The sequence below is a fragment of the Pholcus phalangioides genome, unplaced genomic scaffold (genome assembly GCF_987345545.1).
Source record: "Pholcus phalangioides strain wild (caught in Gottingen) unplaced genomic scaffold, Ppha-v1.0 ptg000022l_1, whole genome shotgun sequence".
NCBI classification, from domain to species: Eukaryota; Metazoa; Arthropoda; class Arachnida; order Araneae; family Pholcidae; genus Pholcus; species Pholcus phalangioides.
Genome location: NW_028301615.1, coordinates 19,888 through 42,356, shown reverse-complemented (window position 1 = coordinate 42,356; position 22,469 = coordinate 19,888). Strand labels below are relative to the sequence as shown.

The window sequence follows — 22,469 nt, the reverse complement described above, 5'->3', positions numbered from 1 at the left end:
TTTCACAATGTTTATTAATGCATGGTTTTTTCCCCTTGTACAATCTCAAGAAAAAAAAAATTTTAATATCAAAATTCCATATTATGATTACTGTAATAATCAAGTCAAAGAACTCCCAGTTGCTGCGATTGCTATGTTTTCTTTGGCTTTAGTAGGCAAGTAAAAAAGTGTCCAGAATGATGGGTTGAATAGAACTAGAAAAAGAGAAAACTCTATATGAGTATATCTGTAGCCTGTGTTGATATCACTGCATATTATGCTATTATCTCTGCAGGTTTTTTTGCCTCCCTGAAAGGTTGAAATAGAAATAAATGTTTTGAAAAATTAATTTTTTTTTGTAAAAAAATGGGTTTTTTTCCAAAGATTCATAGCATGTTTTGAGAAAAAAAAGTGACCAAAACACTTTCAGCTCGTTAGATTTCATAGTTGGTGGGTGAAATTTTCATGCGAGGAATATACTATAATTTTTTTCTTAAAATTAGTGAAATTCAGATCTCTCTCTCTCTCTCTCTCTGCAGATTATACACAGTAAAATGTGATAGGTAAGTCAGATTGTGTGTTAAAAATTTTTTCATATTAACATAATTTTATTTCCCATTACTTTCAACTATTCAGAATAAATCTGCCCACTTCATTTTAAACTGTTGATCTACTTCCGCCTCTATTACTGAACTTAAGCAGCAACTCAATATTCAACTACACTCATGTCCATAAATTAAGGATAATTCAGAATCACGCGGAAATTGAAATCTAAAGTAAAAATTTCACCTGTAGAATTATCACACACATCTGCAAGAATGATATGCAAATTTCGGGAAGCTACCAGATGATGCCAATAGTACGTCACAATGACGAGAGTGTAAGAAGGGGTATATAAGGAATGGTGGCAAAGAAGTGAAATTGTTCACAAGAGTTCTGTAAGGCGCTCAGTGCCATAAGCGAATAGTTATGACACAGAGGACGCATGTGGAGAATTTTTTATGTGGTAGAATTATCGGCCGCCTGGAATGTGGGCATACTCAGATGGAAGTATCCGAGGAACTTGGAATTGCCCAAAGTGTCATCTCTAGGCTTTGGCGACGATTCCAAGATAACGGAAATGTCAGTAGACGTTACAGTACAGGTTGCCCCCGAGTTACAACGCCGAATGAACACCGGTATTTGGCAGTAACTGCCAAAAGAAGCCGACGGAGCACAGCATCCGACCTGTCTCGTCAGCTATCTGCAGCCACGGGTACCACAGTTTCAAGGCAAACCGTGTACAGACGTTTGGGAGATATTGGTCTATATTCTCGCAGGCCTGTCAGATGTGTTCCGCTCACGGCACTGTCGGCAGCGATTAGCCTGGAATAGAGAACATGCAATGTGGACATCGTCACAGTGGGCTTGTGTGATGTTTTCCGACGAGTCCAGGTTTAGCTTGCAGTCTGATTCACGTCAGACTTTCATATGGAGAACGCCAGGTACCCATTACCACCAAGACAACATCATTGAACGACACCGTTACGGTGGTGCAGCATTGCTCGTTTGGGGTGGAATTATACTGGGTTCCAGAACAGATCTGCATGTTCAAACCGGAACCATGAAAGCCCAAATGTATCGGGACATCATTCTGGAACAACATATACGTTTGTTTAGGGGTGCCATGGCCGCAGAATTTGTGTTTATGGATTACAACGCCCGTCCTCACCGAGCAAACATCGTAAACGAATGCCTTGAATCTGAGGATATAACCCGTATGGAATGGCCAGCATTCTCACCTGACTTGAATCCAATAGAGCATGTGTGGGACATGCTTGGCCGACGAGTTGCAGCCTGTCAACCACCTCCTACATGTGTACCAGAACTTCGGAGAGCATTGCTTGCTGAGTGGAGTGATCTTCCCCAAGATCAGATCGATAATTTGATACTCAGCATGCCTAGGCGTTGTACGGACTGTATTTCATCGCATGGGAGACATACAATGTATTAACCATCATACCAACCATGTAATAGTAAGTTTTTGTAAAGGAGATATTTTTTACAATTGCTCCAGGGAGCAAAAATCGTAGTTTTTATAAATGGTATCATACATACACCATCGTATTTGTTCTTTATCTTTTGTTTAATAAATGGGCTTTATGAATAAGTAACGTTTGTTTTGTTTCTGTACCTTTATTTGCCGGAGCTGGCATCATCCTTAATTTATGGACATGAGTGTACTTTTCACCCATATACATATCTCTTAAATCTCTTAATTAACTTTTTTTTTCAAAGTCCTTCATGGCTATTTTCATATCTCCCGATTGACTTTTCTTTTCAAAATTCTCCATGGCCTTTTTAATATTGACACTACTTATATCCTTGTCCAGCTTTCCCACTTTTCCAGTAGACTTGATCAATCCCAAAAATTGAAACACATTTTCGCATCCACATATGTTTCAAATTTAGTTTCTTTCCTTGAACAATAACCAATTGGAACAACCTTCCATCAAACAATATTGATTGTGCAACAGTTTCCAATTTTATTTGTAACATCAACCATCCACCCTGTCAAATTTATCCATCGTATTCTCTTGACCAAGCGATATTGAATAAGTAAATGAATAACTTATTCTCACCTGAGCAGTTTAATTACTCCTAGCTAAGAAAATTGTCTGTGATGGAAAAAAGGATGCAGTTGTGCTTTCCAGTGAACACTTTGAAGTGTGAGTTTGTCAGTGTCTCAAATTGTGAACTTATGCTTCAAGTAAGGGTAATGTGTCATTCAAGAAAATGCTATTTTTCTGCTATTTTTTTCAATATGACAATACAAATGTAAAAATATTTCTGCAGCAGGTAATCCACAACATTCCAAAATATACATAAACATATCCCTACATTACGCTCGCTACTTATTTGAAAAAAAAATAGCATATAGTAAACATGTATGTAATTTCTAGGTGGTATGCATTAGCACCTCATGATTGACAAACCACACACAAATACTTCAGCTAGCATTTTGACACAACTTCTGAGTCAAAGTTCCTTTTCTAAGAGCAATGTGGTTTTAAACATTAGTAAGTAATGATAGCCAGCTTTTTTCCTCAGCCCAAGATATCAAGGAAACAGATATTTTATACATATTATTTCAAGATTAACTTGGAAAAAAAAGTCACATAGGACTCGAACCCAGGCCTTCGTGCAAACCAGGCAAGTATGCTACCATCTACACCACTGATGACTACCATTCCTTATTTCATGCACTATGGCATGAAGCGCGCTGAAGTATAGTCATTAGTAGCCCCCTTTTAACCAGCAAATGGCTCCCCAAGTGGGACAGTAAGTAATTCTAATTAAACCATTAATCTCTCTTAGCTTTACTGAGGAAATAATAGTTATAACAGTGCACCACTACTACTGAGTAACCATTGTATTTCAACTGGTTGCAACAGATTGGATAATTGCACTGCACTTGACACAATTAACTAAAGGATGATTTTACCAATTTCTCCTTCCTCCAAAATTTTTTCTAACGAAGTACATACATCTTCACAATCTAAATTTGGATTCAACTTGATACGATTACTTCCCTTTATCTGTGCAAACCACATAACATCAGTTATACCTTCAACCTGAAATAAAAAAAATGTTGTCATGCTCGGTACTACACTTCATTGATATTCTAATCAATTGGACTTTGACATTTCTAGAAATACAAGAAAATTATTGCTATTATTTTTTGTGTTGAGGTCTGAAAATCATTTTCTCACACAAGTACTGTGTGAGCTTTTCAAGTACAATATATATCATTTCCCCTCATGCTAGAAACACAAATGTGAAATGTCCTTGGAAAATAAAAGTATGTGGTAAATAATGTTTGTTTGAAAGTTATTTTCCTAAAATGTTTTGTAACACAATATTTCAATAGGATACACATTTGTATTTTAGGCAAAACTTAGCTAGCAAAATTAGGTATCTGACCAGCTAATGATAATAAAAAAAAGTGAAAATTTACACATTCATGCTTCTAGCACGAGGGGGACGATATGCACTTTGTGGTTTCTCAGAGCTGAGTGGTAAGCATCTGAAGTTTGATTTGATTGATACTGGTTTGAATTCAGGGAATTGTACCTCATCCTTGAAGTGTTCTTGGTCCAAAGTCAGCACCAATTTGTAATTCAATCGAAATTTCACACATAATTTTTGTCCTTATTTTTTAAGGGTGAAATAGGATTTATAAAAAAAAGGACTAATCTCATTGAGCACAAGGCGATGGTATACTCCCTGAAGGAATACAGCATGGGTGATTTCAACCATCTATTTAGAATGAACTTTAAATGATACAATCAACGTTCACTATATGACCTTGTATTAGAATGACCATTCTGTTACAATGACCAGTATGATAAACCCTAAATGTTTTTGTGTAACAACTATCCTATATAATATCTGATATAACGATCCTATATATAGATACTCTGATATACAGTTCATTTTTGATCGAACGAGAGGAGTCATTTTAATGTGCGTCAGCTCTTGCAGATAGGCCCTAGTTAGCTTACATGAAAAATGAAAATTGGTGTTTTATTGGTTATTTTTGTAATCTATATTTTTTCAGTATACATTACTTTTGGTATTCTCACCATTTTATAAGATTTCCCCCTATAATCGGAAGACAAAAAAATCCAATTCGGGTATGCCATAGATACTGTCTCTGGTAGAAAATAAGGTCGCTTGTAGAACTTGCGCAGAAGCTTCTGTGAAGTTTTTTCACAGTTCTCCCTTCATTGAAAAGAATGATTCAAGAAATGATAATCCATACTATTGTACATTTCATGAAATATACAGGGTACCACGCAAAAAATATTTAACACATTTTAAAAATTAATTTTAAAAAATCAACCAATTGACATAAAAAAAGGTGCAGTTTACTCCAAAATACTTATTATGGCATAGAGGTTTTTTTTGATAAATTAAAAAAGTTCAAATTTCACTTACAGATGGCAATATGAATCAAAAAACTAGACAACACATATAATGCAACACAAACAGTACATAATTAATGTCTATGACTATTTGCGTAAGAATATATGTACACAAAACTATCATATTTCAACATGAGCCTCCTTTCACCTGTTTAGAAAGGGCGCTTTTTTTGAAATTGTGATTGTTTTATGTAATGTAAAAGTGTCATAAACATTAATTATGCACTGTTTGTGTTGAATTTTGTGCGTGATACATCAAGTTTTTTTGTTTTACAGCGTCCCCTGTAAGTGAAATTTGAACTTTTTTTAAAATTTATCAAAACAAAAAAAAAACTCTAGGCCATGATAAGTATTTTTAGTGGAAACTGCACCTTTTTATGCCAATTGGCCAATTTGTTATTAATTTTTAAAATTGTGTCCAGTAACTTTTCGTACCACACTCTGTATATTAAAATATTACAATGCATTAAAAGAATGCTGATAATAAACTTTTTACCTCTTGCTAAAATGAATGTGCAACTTGTATTAATCTCATCTAGCTTTTTGTATTATATTTTCTGACTTTGTTTTCTAAAAAAAGAGAAAGTATTGAAGGAAATATGAATCATACCAGTGAGTGTACCATCCCCTGGATGTTATTCTCTGTTGAGTGGTTGTTTCTCTATATAGCTGTTTGTGATCATGCACTCTCAAGTTGGTGTTGAATGCGCACAAGTGTTGCACCATCACGTTTTCAGCATACATCTGCTTAGGAAATAACAATTTCAGTTTTTTTAAAAAATGTGTGTATTGCATAAAAGCCGGGTGGGGGCAGTGCCGTCTTAACGCATGGGCCCGGGGGCCTCAAGAGAAGAGGGGCCTCACAAAAATGAGATCCGATCGAAATTTTCTAGGATTTGCCAGATAGGGCCTCCGAAAAACCAGTTGGCCCGGGGGACCATGATACTCTTAAGACGGCCCTGGGTGGGGGGGGGGGGTGCATATGACTCCTCTGCAGTCCTAGGACATTCTGTGGGGGGAGGGGACTCGGAGAATTTTGAAAAACTGTGGGGTGTGAAGAAATATTAGGCTATTAATGGAAAAAAATGGGCTACTTTGAGAGCCCATAGAACCTGAACCATTTTAACGTGGGAAGTCGCCTTGGGCATGATCTGGGGGTCCTCATTCCCATTGAAAGCCTACATTATAAAATCTGGCTCTATGATCATCGCGAGCAAGTGTATAAATATGTAAGTTGCTGCTGAAGCCTCAGAACAATTTTCTTAGGAACCCATGATGTCAGGTCTGTAACTGTAAAAAAATTTACTTTATCGCCAAAGCCAGTATCAATTTTGGCTTTTCTGTAGTTTCCAACTTCGAGTCGTGAATGCGAGCCGATCTCCCCAATTAAAAATCTCGCCACAGAGAGCAACAGGCCTACAACAGTACAAATATTCAATCATTACACCACTCACAATTTTAAACACAGATGGCAGTACTAAAAATTCACGCAAGTGTGAATTTTAATACTGAATTTTAGTTGCACCTGTATAGTTGTTGACGGTGTAACTAAACTGATTGTCAGAACTGTAAGGGGGTGATAGAACTCGCCAAAACAATTTCACCACACAATGTGGGATCGGAAATCAAGCTGCGAGCCTCGAGAGGGCGCCTGCGTGACGAAAATGAGCACAGTGAAGACGAATAATAAAGGAGAAAGAATCTTTATTATCCGAAACTTTACAACAAATGCTCAAATGAGCGACCATCAGCTGCAATACAGCATAAAGGCGTCACATCGGTGACGGATAGCAGCTGAATGACAGGTTCTGCGAAGGTGACGTCTCATCCACTCCAGAGAAAGTGCCCTGTCATGGCTCGCCGCTTGCTTTCCGACCCTACATTGTATGGTGAAAGTTTGTTTTGGCGAGTTCTATCAGCCATTATGACCATCAGTTTAGTTACACCCTGTATACGCACTCAGACTGTTGAGTACACACATTCACACTTCCGGTACAACTCAATAGGTAATAATTGCCCACGGCGATAGACAGGAGTTAGTATGAATGAGTCCAATTTGCCCACCTCTTCTCGTATTATTTTGAACAGAAAAAGAGTAATCTCTGCATCCTCCCTGTTCCAGAGGCGATCCCCTAGCCACGGTTCATGGTAGGCGTGGATCCCAGTTCTGGAGGGACGATTTATCGTGTAGATTCGTTGGATCGTCGTGTATTATACGGGACTGACCAGGTTGTGAAACCGAAAACCGTAATTGGTGAAACGGGGTTCCAATGGATAGTTATAATCCATCAAACCCCCCTTCATCATGACTCTGCCAATTCCTGTGCAGTAGTGCGCTTTGCAATGATAGTTAGATTCTAATAAGGTGGGTGAAGACGTGGGTTCACCTGAGACCCAAGGGGGTTTTTTTTTTTTTTTCAAAAGTTTTCAAATCTTCATAGACCTGGCAACACAGGTCGAGGCATGTGTAGAAAATTTTTTTGGTCTTTTTAATCGTGCTTTGTGTCTACTGTCGTACGATGAAATCTCCGCAAGGTGTGGAAATTCAGAATCGTTCAATTTATCAAATAAGTTCTTTGCCAGTTTCTTTGCATATGACGTTACATCAGCCACTCCGGAATCACGTCTGATATTAACGTTTCTAACGTACCAAGGTAGTCCGGTGTATCTCCTCAGAGTCTTGTTCTGAAATCTCTCCAGAGCGATGATATTCATTTTCTTCGAGAACAACCAGACAGGCGCAGCATACAGAAGAATCGGTCTAATTGCCATCTTATACAGAATAATTTTATTTCGAATTGAAAGACTTGAGTGCCTGTGGCTTAGTCTGTTGAGCATGACCGAGGCCACGGTCGCCCTACGGATGGCATCAACACACTGCCGGGAGAAACTGAATCTCTTGTCCATTATCACCCCCAAATATTTATTGTGAATGACTGGGTTGATTATAACTCCTTGTACCTCTATGTGTGCTTGTTGTGGTAATGAGGACTTGTTAGTGAACCACATGAATTTGGTTTTATCTGCATTCAGTTCAACACGGGTTCGCACACACCAGCGCTCGACCAATCTTACCATTTCTTGCAAGTTTGAAAGGGCCTTGCCAGGGTCCCTATCTGTGCAACAAAGGGCACTATCGTCGGCATAAAGAGCGGTGAAACCCTTAGGGGCAACTGGGAAGTCATTGATATGAAAATTGTGTAGGATAGGACCTAACACACTTCCCTGAGCTATTGATGAACGAATCTGTCTAGAATTAGATATTGAGTCATTTATCTGTACTCGGAAGGAGCGCGAGTCGAGATAATTGCTCACAAATTTGATGATGTTATACGGCATTCCCATGCGAATCATCTTAAACAGCAGCCCATTGTGCCAAACTTTATCAAAAGATTTCTTTAAATCGAAAAAGGCTACTGCTGCAGTGTCTTTATAAATTTTGGCTTCTTGAATTCGTTCTACGAATCGCAATAATTGAGTGGTGGTCGAGTGCTTGCTGCGGAAACCGTGCTGCTCTGGACCGATAATGTTATTGTCCTCTACAAATTTGTGTAGTCTGATGGCTACCACTCTCTCAAAAAGTTTCCCTAATGAACTGAGAAGTGAGATTGGGCGCCAATTCTGTGGATAGTGTAGGTCATGTCCAGCTTTGGGGATGACCTTAACTTTAGCGAGTTTCCATTCTGCCGGAAAGTGGTTTGTACGAAGTAATTCGTTGAATATGTTGACCAGCTGGCGAACCATATTTTCGGGGAGATTCTTGATAGTGTTGTTGGTGATGGTGTCCTGACCAGGTGCTTTTTTCTTTTTGAGGTTTTTGATAATGTTTGTTACTTCTTCAGTGTTCGTAGGAAATAAAGCAGAGGGTTGTTCTGGGGGAATATCCCTAAAGAATATTTGAACTTCTCTGTCAACACTGGCAATAAGCTGAGGAGGAGTGTTATCACATGGAGAGAACTGTCTCTCATATGTGTCAGCAAATACTTCCGCTTTATCACTGTCACTATATACTGTTCTGCTTGTGCCGACAATAGGAGGAATCCTCGAATAAGTGGGCTTACATGTTTTATACACTTTGTATAACGTGCCATCAGCACAATTTGCCTCACGTAAAAAGCTGAAGTAACGCTCACTCATAAATTCTTCGATTTCTCTAGATACTTCTCTTTTTATAGATCTGTATCTATCTTGGTAGTACGGATTTAACGTTCTTTGCCATTTCCTCCTAAATTTGTTTTTTAATTTGATGCGTTCCTTAATCCAGCGGGGAATACCCAGTGGATTATTAGTGGGAGCATCTCGGGTGGATTCCTTAGCAGTGTTAGTGATGGTTTCTGTGAGAAACAATAAGTCAGATTCAATTTGATCAATATTGCCACCCGTGAAGGAAGGCAAGGTGATTCTGGCCAGCTTTCGCTTAAATAATGGCCATATCACTATTTTCTTTGGTTTACATATAAAAGGAATATTGAAATCCGCTACCAGAAATATAGGGTTGTGATCAGAATCCGTGACAGGTTGAACGTGAACCGACATAGCAAATGTAAGGTTCTTAGCAAGCGCTATGTCAAGAATATCTGGTGACTGGCCAGCCTGGTCAGGAAAATGAGTTGGAGTGTATGGCGCATAAGGTTGAATGCTCTTTCTGATACAAAAATTTTCGAGCACCCTGCCTTGGGTGTTTGTAGAGTACGAGTTCCACAGAAAGGATTTAGCATTCATGTCGCCACACATTATCACTGGGTACTGACAATTAAAAAATTCGTTAAAAAGTGGAATGTCCACAGTATTTCTCGGAGGTTTATAGCACACTCCTATCCTAATTTTTTGATTGTTTACGTAGATCTCTATTGCTATTACCTCACATTGTGTCGAGGGAGGTAGCTGAATAATATCATAATTAATGTGTCGCTTTACATATATAGCTACTCCTCCTCCTGGACCAAAGCTTCTATCCTGTCTGATACAGTCATAATTTGCTACTTTGGCAGTGTGATAAGGACGAAGCCAAGTTTCCCCCACCAGTGCCAAATGAACACCCTCAGTGTCAAGGATGTCCCTGAACTCAGTCATGCTAGAGACCAAGCTTTGGGCATTCCAAGCCATGATCTTCATGTTATGCAACACAACATTTGGTGTACTAGACATTTGTGAGTGTTGAAGCAAATAAGTGTTCAGCTGCAGTTAGAAAACAGTTGAAGAAGATTTCTATTTTCTCCTCGTTTGAAGTAGCTCTGAGGATTTTCAGAAAGCAGTCCTTCGTAATAGATATTAGTTGTTGAATCGGGAAAATTATGCTATTAGAGTTCATATTGATATCGTTATTTGCTATTTTCGTGGGTTCTTTTTCCACACGGTTGCCACCACACATGTCAGATCGTTGATTCGAAGCTGTTGGTTTCACCACATTGCAGTTTACTTTACTGCTATTGGAAGCTGCTTTGGAGACCCGCACGTCTCTAACAGCTGTTGCCGGTGATTCACTTCGTCGAGGAGGGGACCTCAGTATTTTGGCAAAAGGCACCATCTCGTCGGTAGCCCGCTGAACCACGGCACTCTCGTCATCATGAGTTGGTACTGCCTCGGCCGTTGGTACAGTAGAAGTCCTTTTAGGTTCGTTGAACCTTCCCTTCCATCCTTTGGGCCAGCCTCTAGCTGAACTGACGCTTGAGCAGTCATCATCATGGTCATCTTGAGATTTATATTGAGATTTGTGACTTGGTCTCAACTTGTCGGATTGTCTATCATTTTCACGATTATGCATACCAATATTTGGTCTGTTTCTTGGTACATCTGGACGTCTTGTCATGTTTTCATTTCTGGCCATTCTGCCTTTGCTAGTGGGGCACGATAAACAGCCTCTGTAATTTGCACTGTGTTTTCCTCCACAGTTGGTGCATATCGGGTCTTGCTCACCCCGTTTCAGACTGCATTCAGAGGAGTGATGTTCCCCTGGACACTTGACACAGCGTGGATCATTATGACATGACTTCGATGTATGTCGCCAGGCCTGACAATTGAAACACTGGACCACACCCTGGCGTTTTCTATACATCTCAACTCGAATTCTGATGTAGTTCAAAGAAGTCAACTTATAAATTTCCTTACTCCGATTTTTTCGGGGCATTTCCACTAGCCAAATCGGAATTGGTACTACTATTCTGTCAGGGCCCTGTCCTCTATGGCTTTTTAACTGAGCAACATTTATGATTTCGAAGCCCTCGGCTTCCAGCGACTCTTTGATCACTTCACAGGGGGTATTTCTTTCCAAGTCCTTGATAACCACTTTTATTGTCTTATCTGAATGGAGCATGTATGTGCTATACTTTATGTTATTCGCATCGAACATTTTTGTAATCGCACGGTGGTCATTTTCACAGTTCAAAAACAACATCATATTTTTACCGGCTGTTTTTGCCGAAAAAGTCTCTTGGCAGGTGCTTTTAATTTTTTGCAGCAATTCCATCCAGTTCCCATACTTGGTAAGAGTCAATGGGGGAATGCGAACTTTCTTATGAGAGACTTCTCTCCATTGATTAGGATTATCAGGGTCTGGATCATCAATTTCTTCATTTTTTGAATTATTTCCAGAGTTTCCGATATTTTGTCCTGTATTTCCCGCATTTCCTACAGTACTTGTTGATGGTATAGCTTTAGTGACATCGCTCCTGCGCGTCTTATTGCTGGTTGAGTCCTGATTGGCTGTAGCAATGACGTCACAAGTAGCTGTTTGCCCATTGGCTGGAGCGACCACGTCATTACTGGCTGTTACAGCATTAGCCAAATCGACCTTTGATGCGCTGGCCACAGCGTAGGCACTAACAAGCGGGGATTCGTTTGAACCATCATTACACAGGGTACCCTGGGGCACCTCACACCTTTCTACAATAATGGGCTCACAAATAATGTCCTTCGGGCCATTATCTCTCTTCTTTTTCTTCTTATTTCTCTTTTTCTTTTGACCTCCCTTTCCATTGACGCTATTTGCATCGTCATCAGATGATTGACGGGGAGAAGGGCTGTTTTTGCGAAATATACCACAAGATGATGCCTCGGCATCGAGCACTTCACCCAGTTTCCATATCATAGCATCCTCAATTTCGTATTTGTCATAATCAACTTCACAGTTTACGAGCCTAAAGCCCAGTTCAATAAGTTCACAGAAAGAATTGTTACCACTGCACGCGCTTCTTGAAGACGATTTAATCTCTGCATGTCTCGTACGGGACGAATGCATGTCGAGAGTTTTTAGTATGGCGATTATTAGGTCGTGTCTAACACTAGTTTCGTTAGGGGCCTCGTCGTCGTCACTACGTGCGTTCACATCATATTCAAGTAATGAAATATAAGCATTAGATACCTTGTCCCATGCCGCACGATGGCTGGCAAAAGAAATCCCATGCAAAAAACACAGTTTCGACATACTCTTACTTCCCATTTTCAAGCGCACTGACTGCCCAACAAAAATGAAATCGGCATAATCAGAATACTCATCCCTCACAGCAACCCACGGCGACGAATATTTTCCGACGACGAGGCTGAAGTGAAGTAAAAGTCAACCACATCAGTCCTTGAGCTGCGAAAACGTGACTTATTTGTGTATGACGTTAACACGTTAATATATTCAGGATGAAATTAAACATTTTCATGCGGTTCTGTAGAACTGTAAAACTGATGCCAGTTGAGGAGCCGAGGTAAACTGTTTTACCCTATTTATTTGATGAAGGTTATCCTTCATCAGGTTGTGCCTTCCTAAATAATTCTTAAGATTGTTCCTCATCGTCCCCCTCTGGATCCCCGCCGAGGGGTCAGGGGATCGACCGACCGTTCATTATAAATTTAGTTTTGACTCAATAAAAAAAAGGATTGCACTCCCGGAAGATGTGGGGGATAAGACAGGAAGGGCAACGGGAAGATAATATGGTCCAAAGCGGGCCCATGGGCTAAAAAAATATTAAGAAACACTGCTGTGAACAGTGTTTGTTTCCAGAACCTTTTTGAAGCGGGAACCCTTCCCCCTCCTTCCGATAATAGTTTTATAGGTCACTTTCCCTTTCCTCCATGTTCCGCCTCTTGCCGTAATCAACTTCATCAATATAAAACAGTGCCTGCACTGTTTTATATTGAATGAAGCCATCTGCTATCAAATAGTCTCTTGATATACAAGATATACACTGCTGGCCACCGTAAATGCAACACCCTGAAAGAAGCATGCAAATAATATGAAATTTACAACATGCATTAGCGGAGGTGAGATATACAAATGATTAGAATTTCAGCGCAGACGCACATCACGCGCGCCTGTGGCGCCACTTCAAAGCGCTATTTAAGGCTTGGAGATTTCGACGATTTGAAGTACGGCAATTGTGTTTTTCTTGTGGTTTTTTCAAAAAAACGATCAATTATGCCTCGTAGAAAACAGCGATCACCTTTTGATCAAGTATCCGAGTTCGACAGAGGAAGGATAGTGGCCTACCGAGATTGGGGATTATCTTTCAGGGAAATCGGTAGCCGTGTTGGACGAAACCAAACAACTGTAATGCGGATATGTGATCGTTGGATGCAGGAGGGTACGACGGACCGACGTGTTCGATCGCATCCACCTCAGTGCACCACTTCACGTGATGACAGGCGTATTGTGCGTATGCAGTGACGGATCGCTCAGCCACATCACGAACCATAGCACAGCACATTCAGTCTGTACCGCATCATCCAGTGTCTGCGCGTACCATTCGACGCCGTTTACAGCAGAGTGGTCTGTCCGCAAGACGTCCATTGCTTCGTCTACCCTTGACGCAGAACCACAGACGTCTCCGCCGCCAATGGTGCGATGAAAGAAGGATGTGGACGGCACAATGGAAAGAAATTGTCTTTACTGACGAGTCACGCTTCTGTCTGCAACACCACGATGGTCGGATTCGAGTCTGGAGACACCGTGGAGAGAGGATGCTGAACAGCTGCGTTATGCACCGCCACACTGGTCCTGCACCGGGTATCATGGTATGGGGCGGTATTGGATATCATTCTCGCACTCCTCTAGTACGCATTGCCGGTACTTTAAAAAGCCAGCGCTACATCTCCGAGGTGTTGGAGCCAGTTGTCCCTCCTTACCTTCAGGGCTTGCCCACAACCATATTTCAACAGGATAATGCGCGACCACACGTGGCACGCATTGTCCAAAGGTTCTTCGTCAATCGCCAGATTGAATTGCTTCCCTGGCCAGCTCGCTCTCCGGATCTTTCGCCGATAGAAAACATGTGGTCCATGGTTGCTCAACGATTGACCCAGATTACATCCCCAGCTGCCACACCAGATCAACTTTGGCAACGCGTGGAAGCTGCTTGGTCTGCTGTACCCCAAGAACACATTCAAAGTCGCTTTGAATCAATGCCGAGGCGCGTGGCAGCGGTGATCTCCAACAATGGCGGCTACTCTGGCTACTGATTTTGGCAGGAACCACACTTCACAGAAGTCTATAAATTTAATCATTTGATGCTTGGTCAACATGTTATCTACAAAATAAATATTGTTGCGATATCTCTTGTCTTTCTTGGTGTTGCAATTTGGGTGGCCAGCAGTGTATATATTGATTAAATAATTCCAAATACTGCATATTTTAGAAGAAGAATTTCAATATTTAATTTCTGTAGAATTTCAATATTTAATTTCTGTAGAATTTCAATACACGTGTGTGTAAAATAGCTCACTTGCGCGTTAGGGGCATCACTTCATTGTTTTTATTTTATTTACGTTGCGGAAGATGAAAATAAATTTCCTGTCAAAAGAAGCTTTTATTTTTGAAATTCTCTCCCGACCCACACTTTTGGAACCACAGCAGAAAAATAAGGAAAAACCTTTAAGAGAATTTGTACCGTTCCGACATACAGGGTGATTCAGAAAAGACGGGGAAAACTTTGAGAGCTAATACTACACACAAACAATCTTCATCAAAGAATGCATGATCTACAGTAACATGAAACGCAAAAGTGCTAGCGCGTTTCGAAACGACCGCTCCGCAAACGTTAAAACGACATTCCTGTTGAAATTTATCGGAAGACAAACAAGAAAACAACAGTTGCATGTTGGAATGACTTCACAGGGCTGGTGTCCGCGCCCTTTATTCACTGTGACGCAGATTGTCATACGGTTTCTCCTCCTTCCCCAGGTTACATTTGCATGCATGGTGTTGTTTTTTTGTTTTCCTTCCGATAAATTTCAACATGAATGTCGTTTTAACGTTTGTGGAGCGGCCGTTTCGAAACGCGCGTTAGAATTTCATGTTAGACCATGCATTTTTTGATGAAAATTGTTTGTTTTTGTGTGTACTACCACTTCTTAGTTTTTCCCATCTTTTCTGCATCACCCTGTATATGCGGTGGATGTTGCGACACTTATGATTGGAGTTTGCCAACCGTCGGTTTTGTTTTTCATAAAAACTACCATTATAAAGAAAACAAAACTCCTTCGACGGTAAGGATGAGTTGCTAGGGATGTAGTCTGGGGCTGTACTATCTCCTCATGCTTATCAGGAATCCGATCCGTATCCGCGCCGATTATGACAATATAAGCATGAAAGGGAAATTTCCGTACTAGCAGCATTCTCCCTCCGAAAACAAGCATCGTATTTCTCCGAATATTCGGATGACGATAAGGATAGGGGAGACCCACTTCTTAAGCATCGGATGATCGTATTTTCCACTCGCAATGGCGAGTGGAAAATACGAAAAATTTATTTCTTGGACTTGGAAATTTATTACGATGACTTAAGTGGTGTTTTTCCTTGAAAGAAAACTGCAATTTCGTCGGCTTTTTACAATTGATTGGACGGATTCAATTAGAAATCCAAGTGTAGTATACAGTGAAACCTCGCTACAACGATACTCGATATAACGATAATTCCCTCTACAGCTACATTTTTTCGAGTCTTTTCGAGATTTTTTTTTCACGGTATATTTCTCGATTATAATTATATTATCCTAAAATTATATACATATATATAAAATAAATGAAGCAAAGTAATAATCACCCACGTCCATCAAAATAGGCAATGGAGGACAATACATTTTTATCCAAATGTGATTTTGGTAGTTCCTTTTGAGAGAGAGGTACGGCTTAAAAAGAACTTCAATTAATTATAATGCTGAAATATCTTTCTGAATAATATTTACACGCTGAAAAATATATTTTAATTATAGAAATAACTCTTCTCATACTCTTATTTTCCATCCTCCCCATTAAAAAAAATAAAAAAACTTATCTAGCCGATAGCCCGCTAACACCTTCCATTTTTGACGTTAAAGAATGTGGAAAGAAAACAACAACACAAATGCTCTGCACGTGCATCAAAAATGAATTGCGTTGCCACCGTCACTGAACAAAATATTCAGTAAATGTATAGTAGTAGTTGTATATGCCAAGCTTAATTTTGATTGGTCAGTGGTCGATCGACCAAAGGGAAAAATAGCTTTTCCCTGTGTAGAAAGCGATTTCTTTGATTTTCCCTTTTTCACGTCACGTGACGTTAAGGAGTGAGCCTACGAATAATTCCTTGGTATCGTTTTTCGGATTATTCTTAACGTCATGCTTATGAACCGATGCTTATAATTCGGATCGGATGAGAATAAGCATGAGCAGGTAGTACAGTCCCAGATTTCTTCAGACACTGCTACGAAGCTGGGCTGGAAGAGATCTAGGCAACGGGATAAGTCCGGTGGCATAGTTCTGCATTCATTCATTCAGCCTGATTTCTTCTAAAGGGGGTGTTAAAATACACTGTATAGTTATTTTGTAGAGAGTATTAAAGTAGTTAGAGTATTAAAATGAGAGTAATTAGAGTATTAAAATGACTCTACTCAGACCTATGTAGAGCCCATCCTGGTTGAGTTATTTAATTGAAATTCTGAAAAACGCCGTACGTACCACGGGGAAAAGAAAACTGCAATAAATGAAAAATAATTGTTAAAATTTTGACCATCAGGTGGAAAAGTGGCGCACAAAGAACAAGAGATAAAATCAGAAACATGAAACTTCATTTAATCTTACCATTTGTTCAATGAGCTAATTTTCAATCAATTCTCATCAAAGCCCTTTAAATGTGTTCCGTTACGAGTACTTTGCGAACATCCGCTGTAACAAGTCAATCCGCTGGTGACCATTGGGCACCCCCTCATAATGTCGAAGGAGAGGTTAAAGTGTGAAATTTGCGCCCCTCTAGTCTGGCACCCGGGGCACCAGTTCCGCCTGCACCCCCCCCCCCCCTAGTTGCGGCCCTGTATGTACTTCATGTTCACTTTGAAGATGTTTGGGTAACTCCGAGGAGTTTTCCCGAATGCCTTAGGGCCAGAACTTGTCCGGGGGCAAATTTTAGGTTGAAAAAAAACACCATTATACTGTATATATAAATAAAATCATTACATTTTTCAGTGGGGGGGGGGGGGGGTAAATGTCTGCCCCCCCCCCTTCTCTCACAAAAATCCAAGTTATAGCCCTGAATGGAATGCACGCACGCTGTATTTAAATGAAGTTTTGTGTTTCCAATTTGTGTTTTTTGTTCTTGATGTACCATTTTTTTTACCTGGTGGTAAAAATTTGAATTATTTATAATATACATATTGTTTTTTGCCGTTTTTCCCCCCATAGTCCACGTATAACATCTTATAAGGAGTTTCAACAGACTTTGACCAGAACGGGCTTTACATAGGTCGCTGAGTAGGATCCGTTTGATTATAACCACTATGTATATCTTTTGTGTTAAAATATGTAACTCGGCACCGTAACTAACAGATGTAATAGACTAACATATGACATGCGAAACAATCGCCTTTTTTTTTTTGGATTACCGTCGTTATATTAGAAATTACTAGGCCAGAGAGTCGCCAGTCCTTGATGGCATCCGTCACAATCACCGGTGCGTCATACCGCATGTATTCCTGGTATACATGATCCGTAGATGTGTCGTTCAGGAGATCCAACGCTGTCAAATCTTCGCAAGGCTAGAATACAATAAAATCGTAACTAATAGAGAGAAGAAAGGGAAAAAAACCGAATATAGAGAGATAGAGTCGTTCGTTCATACGATTCGTAAATGACGATTTAGAGTTACTGGGTGTCTTTGACGAATATTATTGGCAAAAATTCACTAAAACGTGGAAAAGAAAAACTCACGTTGCAATCGAAAGCCGATTCTTCTTGTACCGGCCTGTAGTATGGGTTGTACATCAAGCAGGAACTGTCATAGATGTACGACCAGTCCCACCATGGTTGTATCTATCAACGATAAAATACAGGGTGTCCCATAAAACCGTAAATAGATTAAAAATTCGTAAAAATTGAAGGAATTGATGAGATTGAGTGCAGTTTGCGAAAAAGTTATTCTCATGAAGGGGGGGGGGGGATATTTTATTTGAAGAGGAAAAAATAGTTCAAATTTTTGTCGACAGAAGGAGCTGCACGAAAGCAAACCATTTGAGATATATGAAAATCGGAGCCCTATAAAATGCAGGGTGAATGTTTAACAGCTCATTTTATTAGCAGAATTGTCCTGTTACTGGCGCTTTCGAAAGATTTCATTGTGATGTTGCCATTGCTGGATAAAATGCTAGTGGTGAAGTTGCTCTACCCAGGGCCGTCTTAAGAGCATCATGGGCCCCCGGGCCACGTGGTTTTTCGGAGGCCCTATCTGGTAAATCCTAGAAAATTTCAATCGCATCTCATTTTTGTGAGGCCCCCGGGCCGTGCTCGGGTGGGCCCATGCGTTAAGACGGCACTGGCTCTACCCTAGCCCCCTGAATCACCGTTTCAGAAGAGATTGAAGAAAGGTTCATGGCAAATCACTCCTGTCAGCCTTTCGTGCAGTGCCCTCTTTTGACAAAAATTTCAACTACATTTTTTTCCTGCTGGAAAAAGAAGTCCCTCTTCGTGGGAATAACTTTTTCGCAAACCGCATTTAAATAAACCAATTTCTTCAGTTTTTATGAATTTTTAAACTATTTACATATTTATGGAGCACCCCGTACATCGAAGGCATTAGGTAATTAAAAATAATCAGTTTTTTCCAGGGTGTTCGAAAAAGTTCATGATCACATTGTAAAAATTAATAAAATATCAACCAAATTGACATAAAAAAGCGCGGTTTGCACGAAAATACTTATCATGGCGTAGAGATTTTTTTTGATTAATCGCAGCAAAAAAAATAATTGTAGTTCAAATTTTTACGTGCAGATGGCACTGTATCATTAAAAACTCAATATAACAAAAATTGACTTAAATAGTGCAAATGCTCATCAATTAGGGTTACCAGGTTCGGAAATTGGGAAAGGAGGGCCCTTGCGCACGTGCACTTTGTTGACGTCACTGTTCCCAATTTACCTAACAGATGGCGCCACTATTATGACCGATAAAACCGGCCACAGGAATAGTTTTTCCCCACTAAAACAAAACCGTAAAAACAGAAAAACATTCTGGCAATTTCGATGGCTATTAGTTAATGGGGGGAAAACCACAAAAACACTCATTCCAGTAAACAAATGTACTATTATGAAAGTGGAAAAAATAAGAAAACGCTTGAAATGACATTAAATAAAAAGGAGGACCTCTGGCAATCCTATTCCCAACTAAAGCAGTACCGCTAAAAAGAGCGGAAAAAGAACAAATAACGACCTGTCTTCCCTCGCTTATAATGAATTGTTAACACAGTCTGGCGAGTTTTATTACTTTACCTGGAGCAGTGCGAGAGATTTTTTTCCTACCCTCAGAATGTTTTTTGTTCTTTCGGGAGCGTTGCTTTTTTTTGGTCATAGGAATCAGAATTGAGTGTTGTTTGCGTACTATTTTCTTTACTTCTGAATGAAAGAAGGTGTGTAACACCCTCCCCCCCCCCCCTTCCCATTTCAGTAAACGCCATGTTGGTGAACAAACAATGTTAGGCTATTCTTAAACTGGATGTTGCGGTTTTGTTCTTCCAGAGCTGTTTTTCGGACTGTTTTTTTCGTATTATCATGGAGCAAGCTGGGCCGTGGTTAAAATAGTATCTGCCCTGCTTGGAGGCAACTGGGAATTTCGTCGGTTATTGGTTAAAGCGTGTAGAAATGTGCATGGGGAGGAGAACAAGATATATATATATACACACCTTATGCGTGTTTTAGAGTGAGAAAAAAAAATTCTCCCGAAAAAAAAGAAAAATAATTTCTGAAACCTGAAAAGAGGAGGACAAAAGGGCGAATTTCCTAAAATGTAGGAGTATGACATCAAAAAAGAGGACGCCATGGTAACCCTAGCATTAATGGCATTTGGAAACCATAACCCTTGTCTTTCAGGATCCAAAAATAAGCAATTTCATATTTTGGCATGCATGTTTGAAGCTATTTGCTATACCCAATAAAATGCAATATGAAAATATCGCCTTCCGATACCGTCGTTCTAGAAATGGTTCGCCCAGTGAAAGAGTAAACTGATTAGGTTGGTATTTTGCAACAGAATCTGTTATTAAAGTTCAAGAAAAGGTTCGCACCACCTCGGGCTAAAGATTTAACCGCCCCACCACGTTTAATTTCCTCTTGTGTGGGTCAAAGACACTAAGTTCACACCTAAGGGGCCATTCAAGTATTACGTAAGCAGATTTTTAGCTATTTTTGACCCCCCCCCCTGACCAAAAGTCAGCAAAACACTGACCCCCCCCCCCTTGTCAGCAAAATTTCGTCAGCAGCTTAGAATATTTCATATCTTCAAAAAGGGTGGTTGATGAAGTAAGCAACTTTCAACCCCCCCCCCCCCCGTCATCAAAAGTCAGCAAATCCGAAACCCCCTCCCCCACCTCTCGATGATGACGTAATACTTTAATGAGCCCTAACGTGTCACTGAAGGTATTAAGCTGAAAACAACAACTACGGAAGTGATCGAGACTCTTCCGCAATCAGTGGCATATTTGCAGGGGGTTTAGTGGGCTACAGCCTAGAGCAGCAATTTCGGAGGAACGGAAAATTTGAAGAACAAGTAAACAAAAAAATTAGAAGGATGAAAGAAGGGTGACCAAATTAGTATACCCGACTATAAATCTGCCCAGAACGAGATGGACTAGGTCAGCGAGTTACCACACGAGTGAGCTGAAGAGTTTTCAGTCACGTGAATGTCCAAAAAGAGAGCGAGGGAGCAAGTCAGTCAGAGACCAAAAGATTGGCCTTAGTGTGTGCAAGCAACTGTTCAAAAGAGTGACCTATAGCGTGTGCGCAAGCACGTGATTTATCAAAAGACCGACATAGAAATGGAATAACCAGGATAGTGAGCGACCTTCTCAACCTTTCTGAACTCGAGGACCAGTAAAGTGTCTGAAACAACTTGATCGACCAATTACGTCCCGTTTTCCCCACGACGCTTATTTGAATTCGTAATATTTACTGAAGATGATTATGCAACTAAATGGCTTATCTCTATCAATGACATCCCGAAAGATAAAGATTATAAAGAAAACCAATATTAAAATAGAATTTTTGCGCATAATTTTTAATTGTTCTTATACTTTTTTTCCTGTTTTTTCTGGTTTTCCTAAATTATGTTTACTGGAGCAAGTTCAGTTCACAAATTTGCACTATAGAATTTTTATACATTTACAAGCACAGGTTTTCAAGATATTTGTATATACCGGGTGTTTTGATTGTCCTTAAACTTTTTTTCTATCACCTTAATCGTACCTGAAAAAGGAGATGCCGTCCATACTTATGGAGGTATTTTCGGACGTGATTGGACGTCCAGAAAGGCCCGAGTCCAGCGAAGATGACCACGGCCAGCGAGAAGACGAAAAGCCTACTTCTGTGTCCATTGTTGGATTTCTTGAAAGGAGGAGGAGAATAGAGAAGAGCACTTCGGATGTGATCAGAGATTTCACGCCTCGTAAATCCCGCATCCAAAGCCGACTCACAAATTCCCGCGATTTCGTCATTCGCTTCTTGGATGACGTTTCCTTTGGATTTTTTCATCCTCTATCTTTCGTCCGATTTTCAATCAAAATAGAAATATTTATTTCCTTTAACAATATGTTCAAGTGCGAGTAAACAAACACTCCACGAGTGTTTGTATTTAGAGACTCCGGTGCTGTCATCTAGTGACTTGCGACGCAATTAGAAGACGTCGAAGCATAATTACATCCTGTATTAATTTCACAAATATATTATTAATGTTGAGAAACGGGTTCCAGTGACGTCTTGACGCATGGGCCCACCCGGGCACGGCCCGGGAACCTCAAGACCAGAGGGGCCCCAGAAAAATGAAGAGTTGGTGAATTCTTCAGGTAGGGCCTCGGAAAAATCACTTGAGCCGGGGGCCCTCGATGCTCTTAAGACGGCCCTAACGCATGGGCGGAGATACGGGGGGGGGGGGAGCCCAGCGTCAAAGGTGGAGTCGATTGATCTAATGTATATATGTATATGTGAATTGACATCATCATCATCATCATCGTGCGCCCCCCCCCCCCCCCCCCCCAGCAATACATTTACACCCTTGCACCCCCAGACTTCCAAGTCTATCTCCGAG

General features: G+C 40.3%; 1 protein-coding gene across 1 annotated transcript; it reads right to left on the bottom strand.

The window, feature by feature from the left end:
* Positions 1-40: 40 nt before the first annotated feature.
* On the bottom strand, positions 41-21,990 carry LOC149069280 (uncharacterized). Its single transcript, XM_089249905.1, has 7 exons — positions 21,632-21,990; positions 18,111-18,212; positions 17,786-17,938; positions 5,557-5,690; positions 4,605-4,743; positions 3,464-3,593; positions 41-194 (listed from the first exon to the last, which is right to left on the bottom strand). Exons 1-7 carry the CDS (start codon positions 21,914-21,916, stop codon positions 100-102), a joined length of 1,038 nt encoding a protein of 345 aa, XP_089106031.1. The 5' UTR covers positions 21,917-21,990; the 3' UTR covers positions 41-99.
* Positions 21,991-22,469: the final 479 nt, after the last annotated feature.

Bases quoted from the DNA above. Each gene is read 5' to 3' on its own strand.
- LOC149069280 (XM_089249905.1), bottom strand. From the start codon at position 21,916: ATGAAAAAATCCAAAGGAAACGTCATCCAAGAAGCGAATGACGAAATC. The intron at 17,939-18,110 runs GTGAGTTTTTCT...ATTGTATTCTAG, and splicing joins AATCGGCTTTCGATTGCAAC to CCTTGCGAAGATTTGACAGC. The intron at 3,594-4,604 runs GTGAGAATACCA...TTTTTATTTCAG, and splicing joins GGGGGAAATCTTATAAAATG to GTTGAAGGTATAACTGATGT.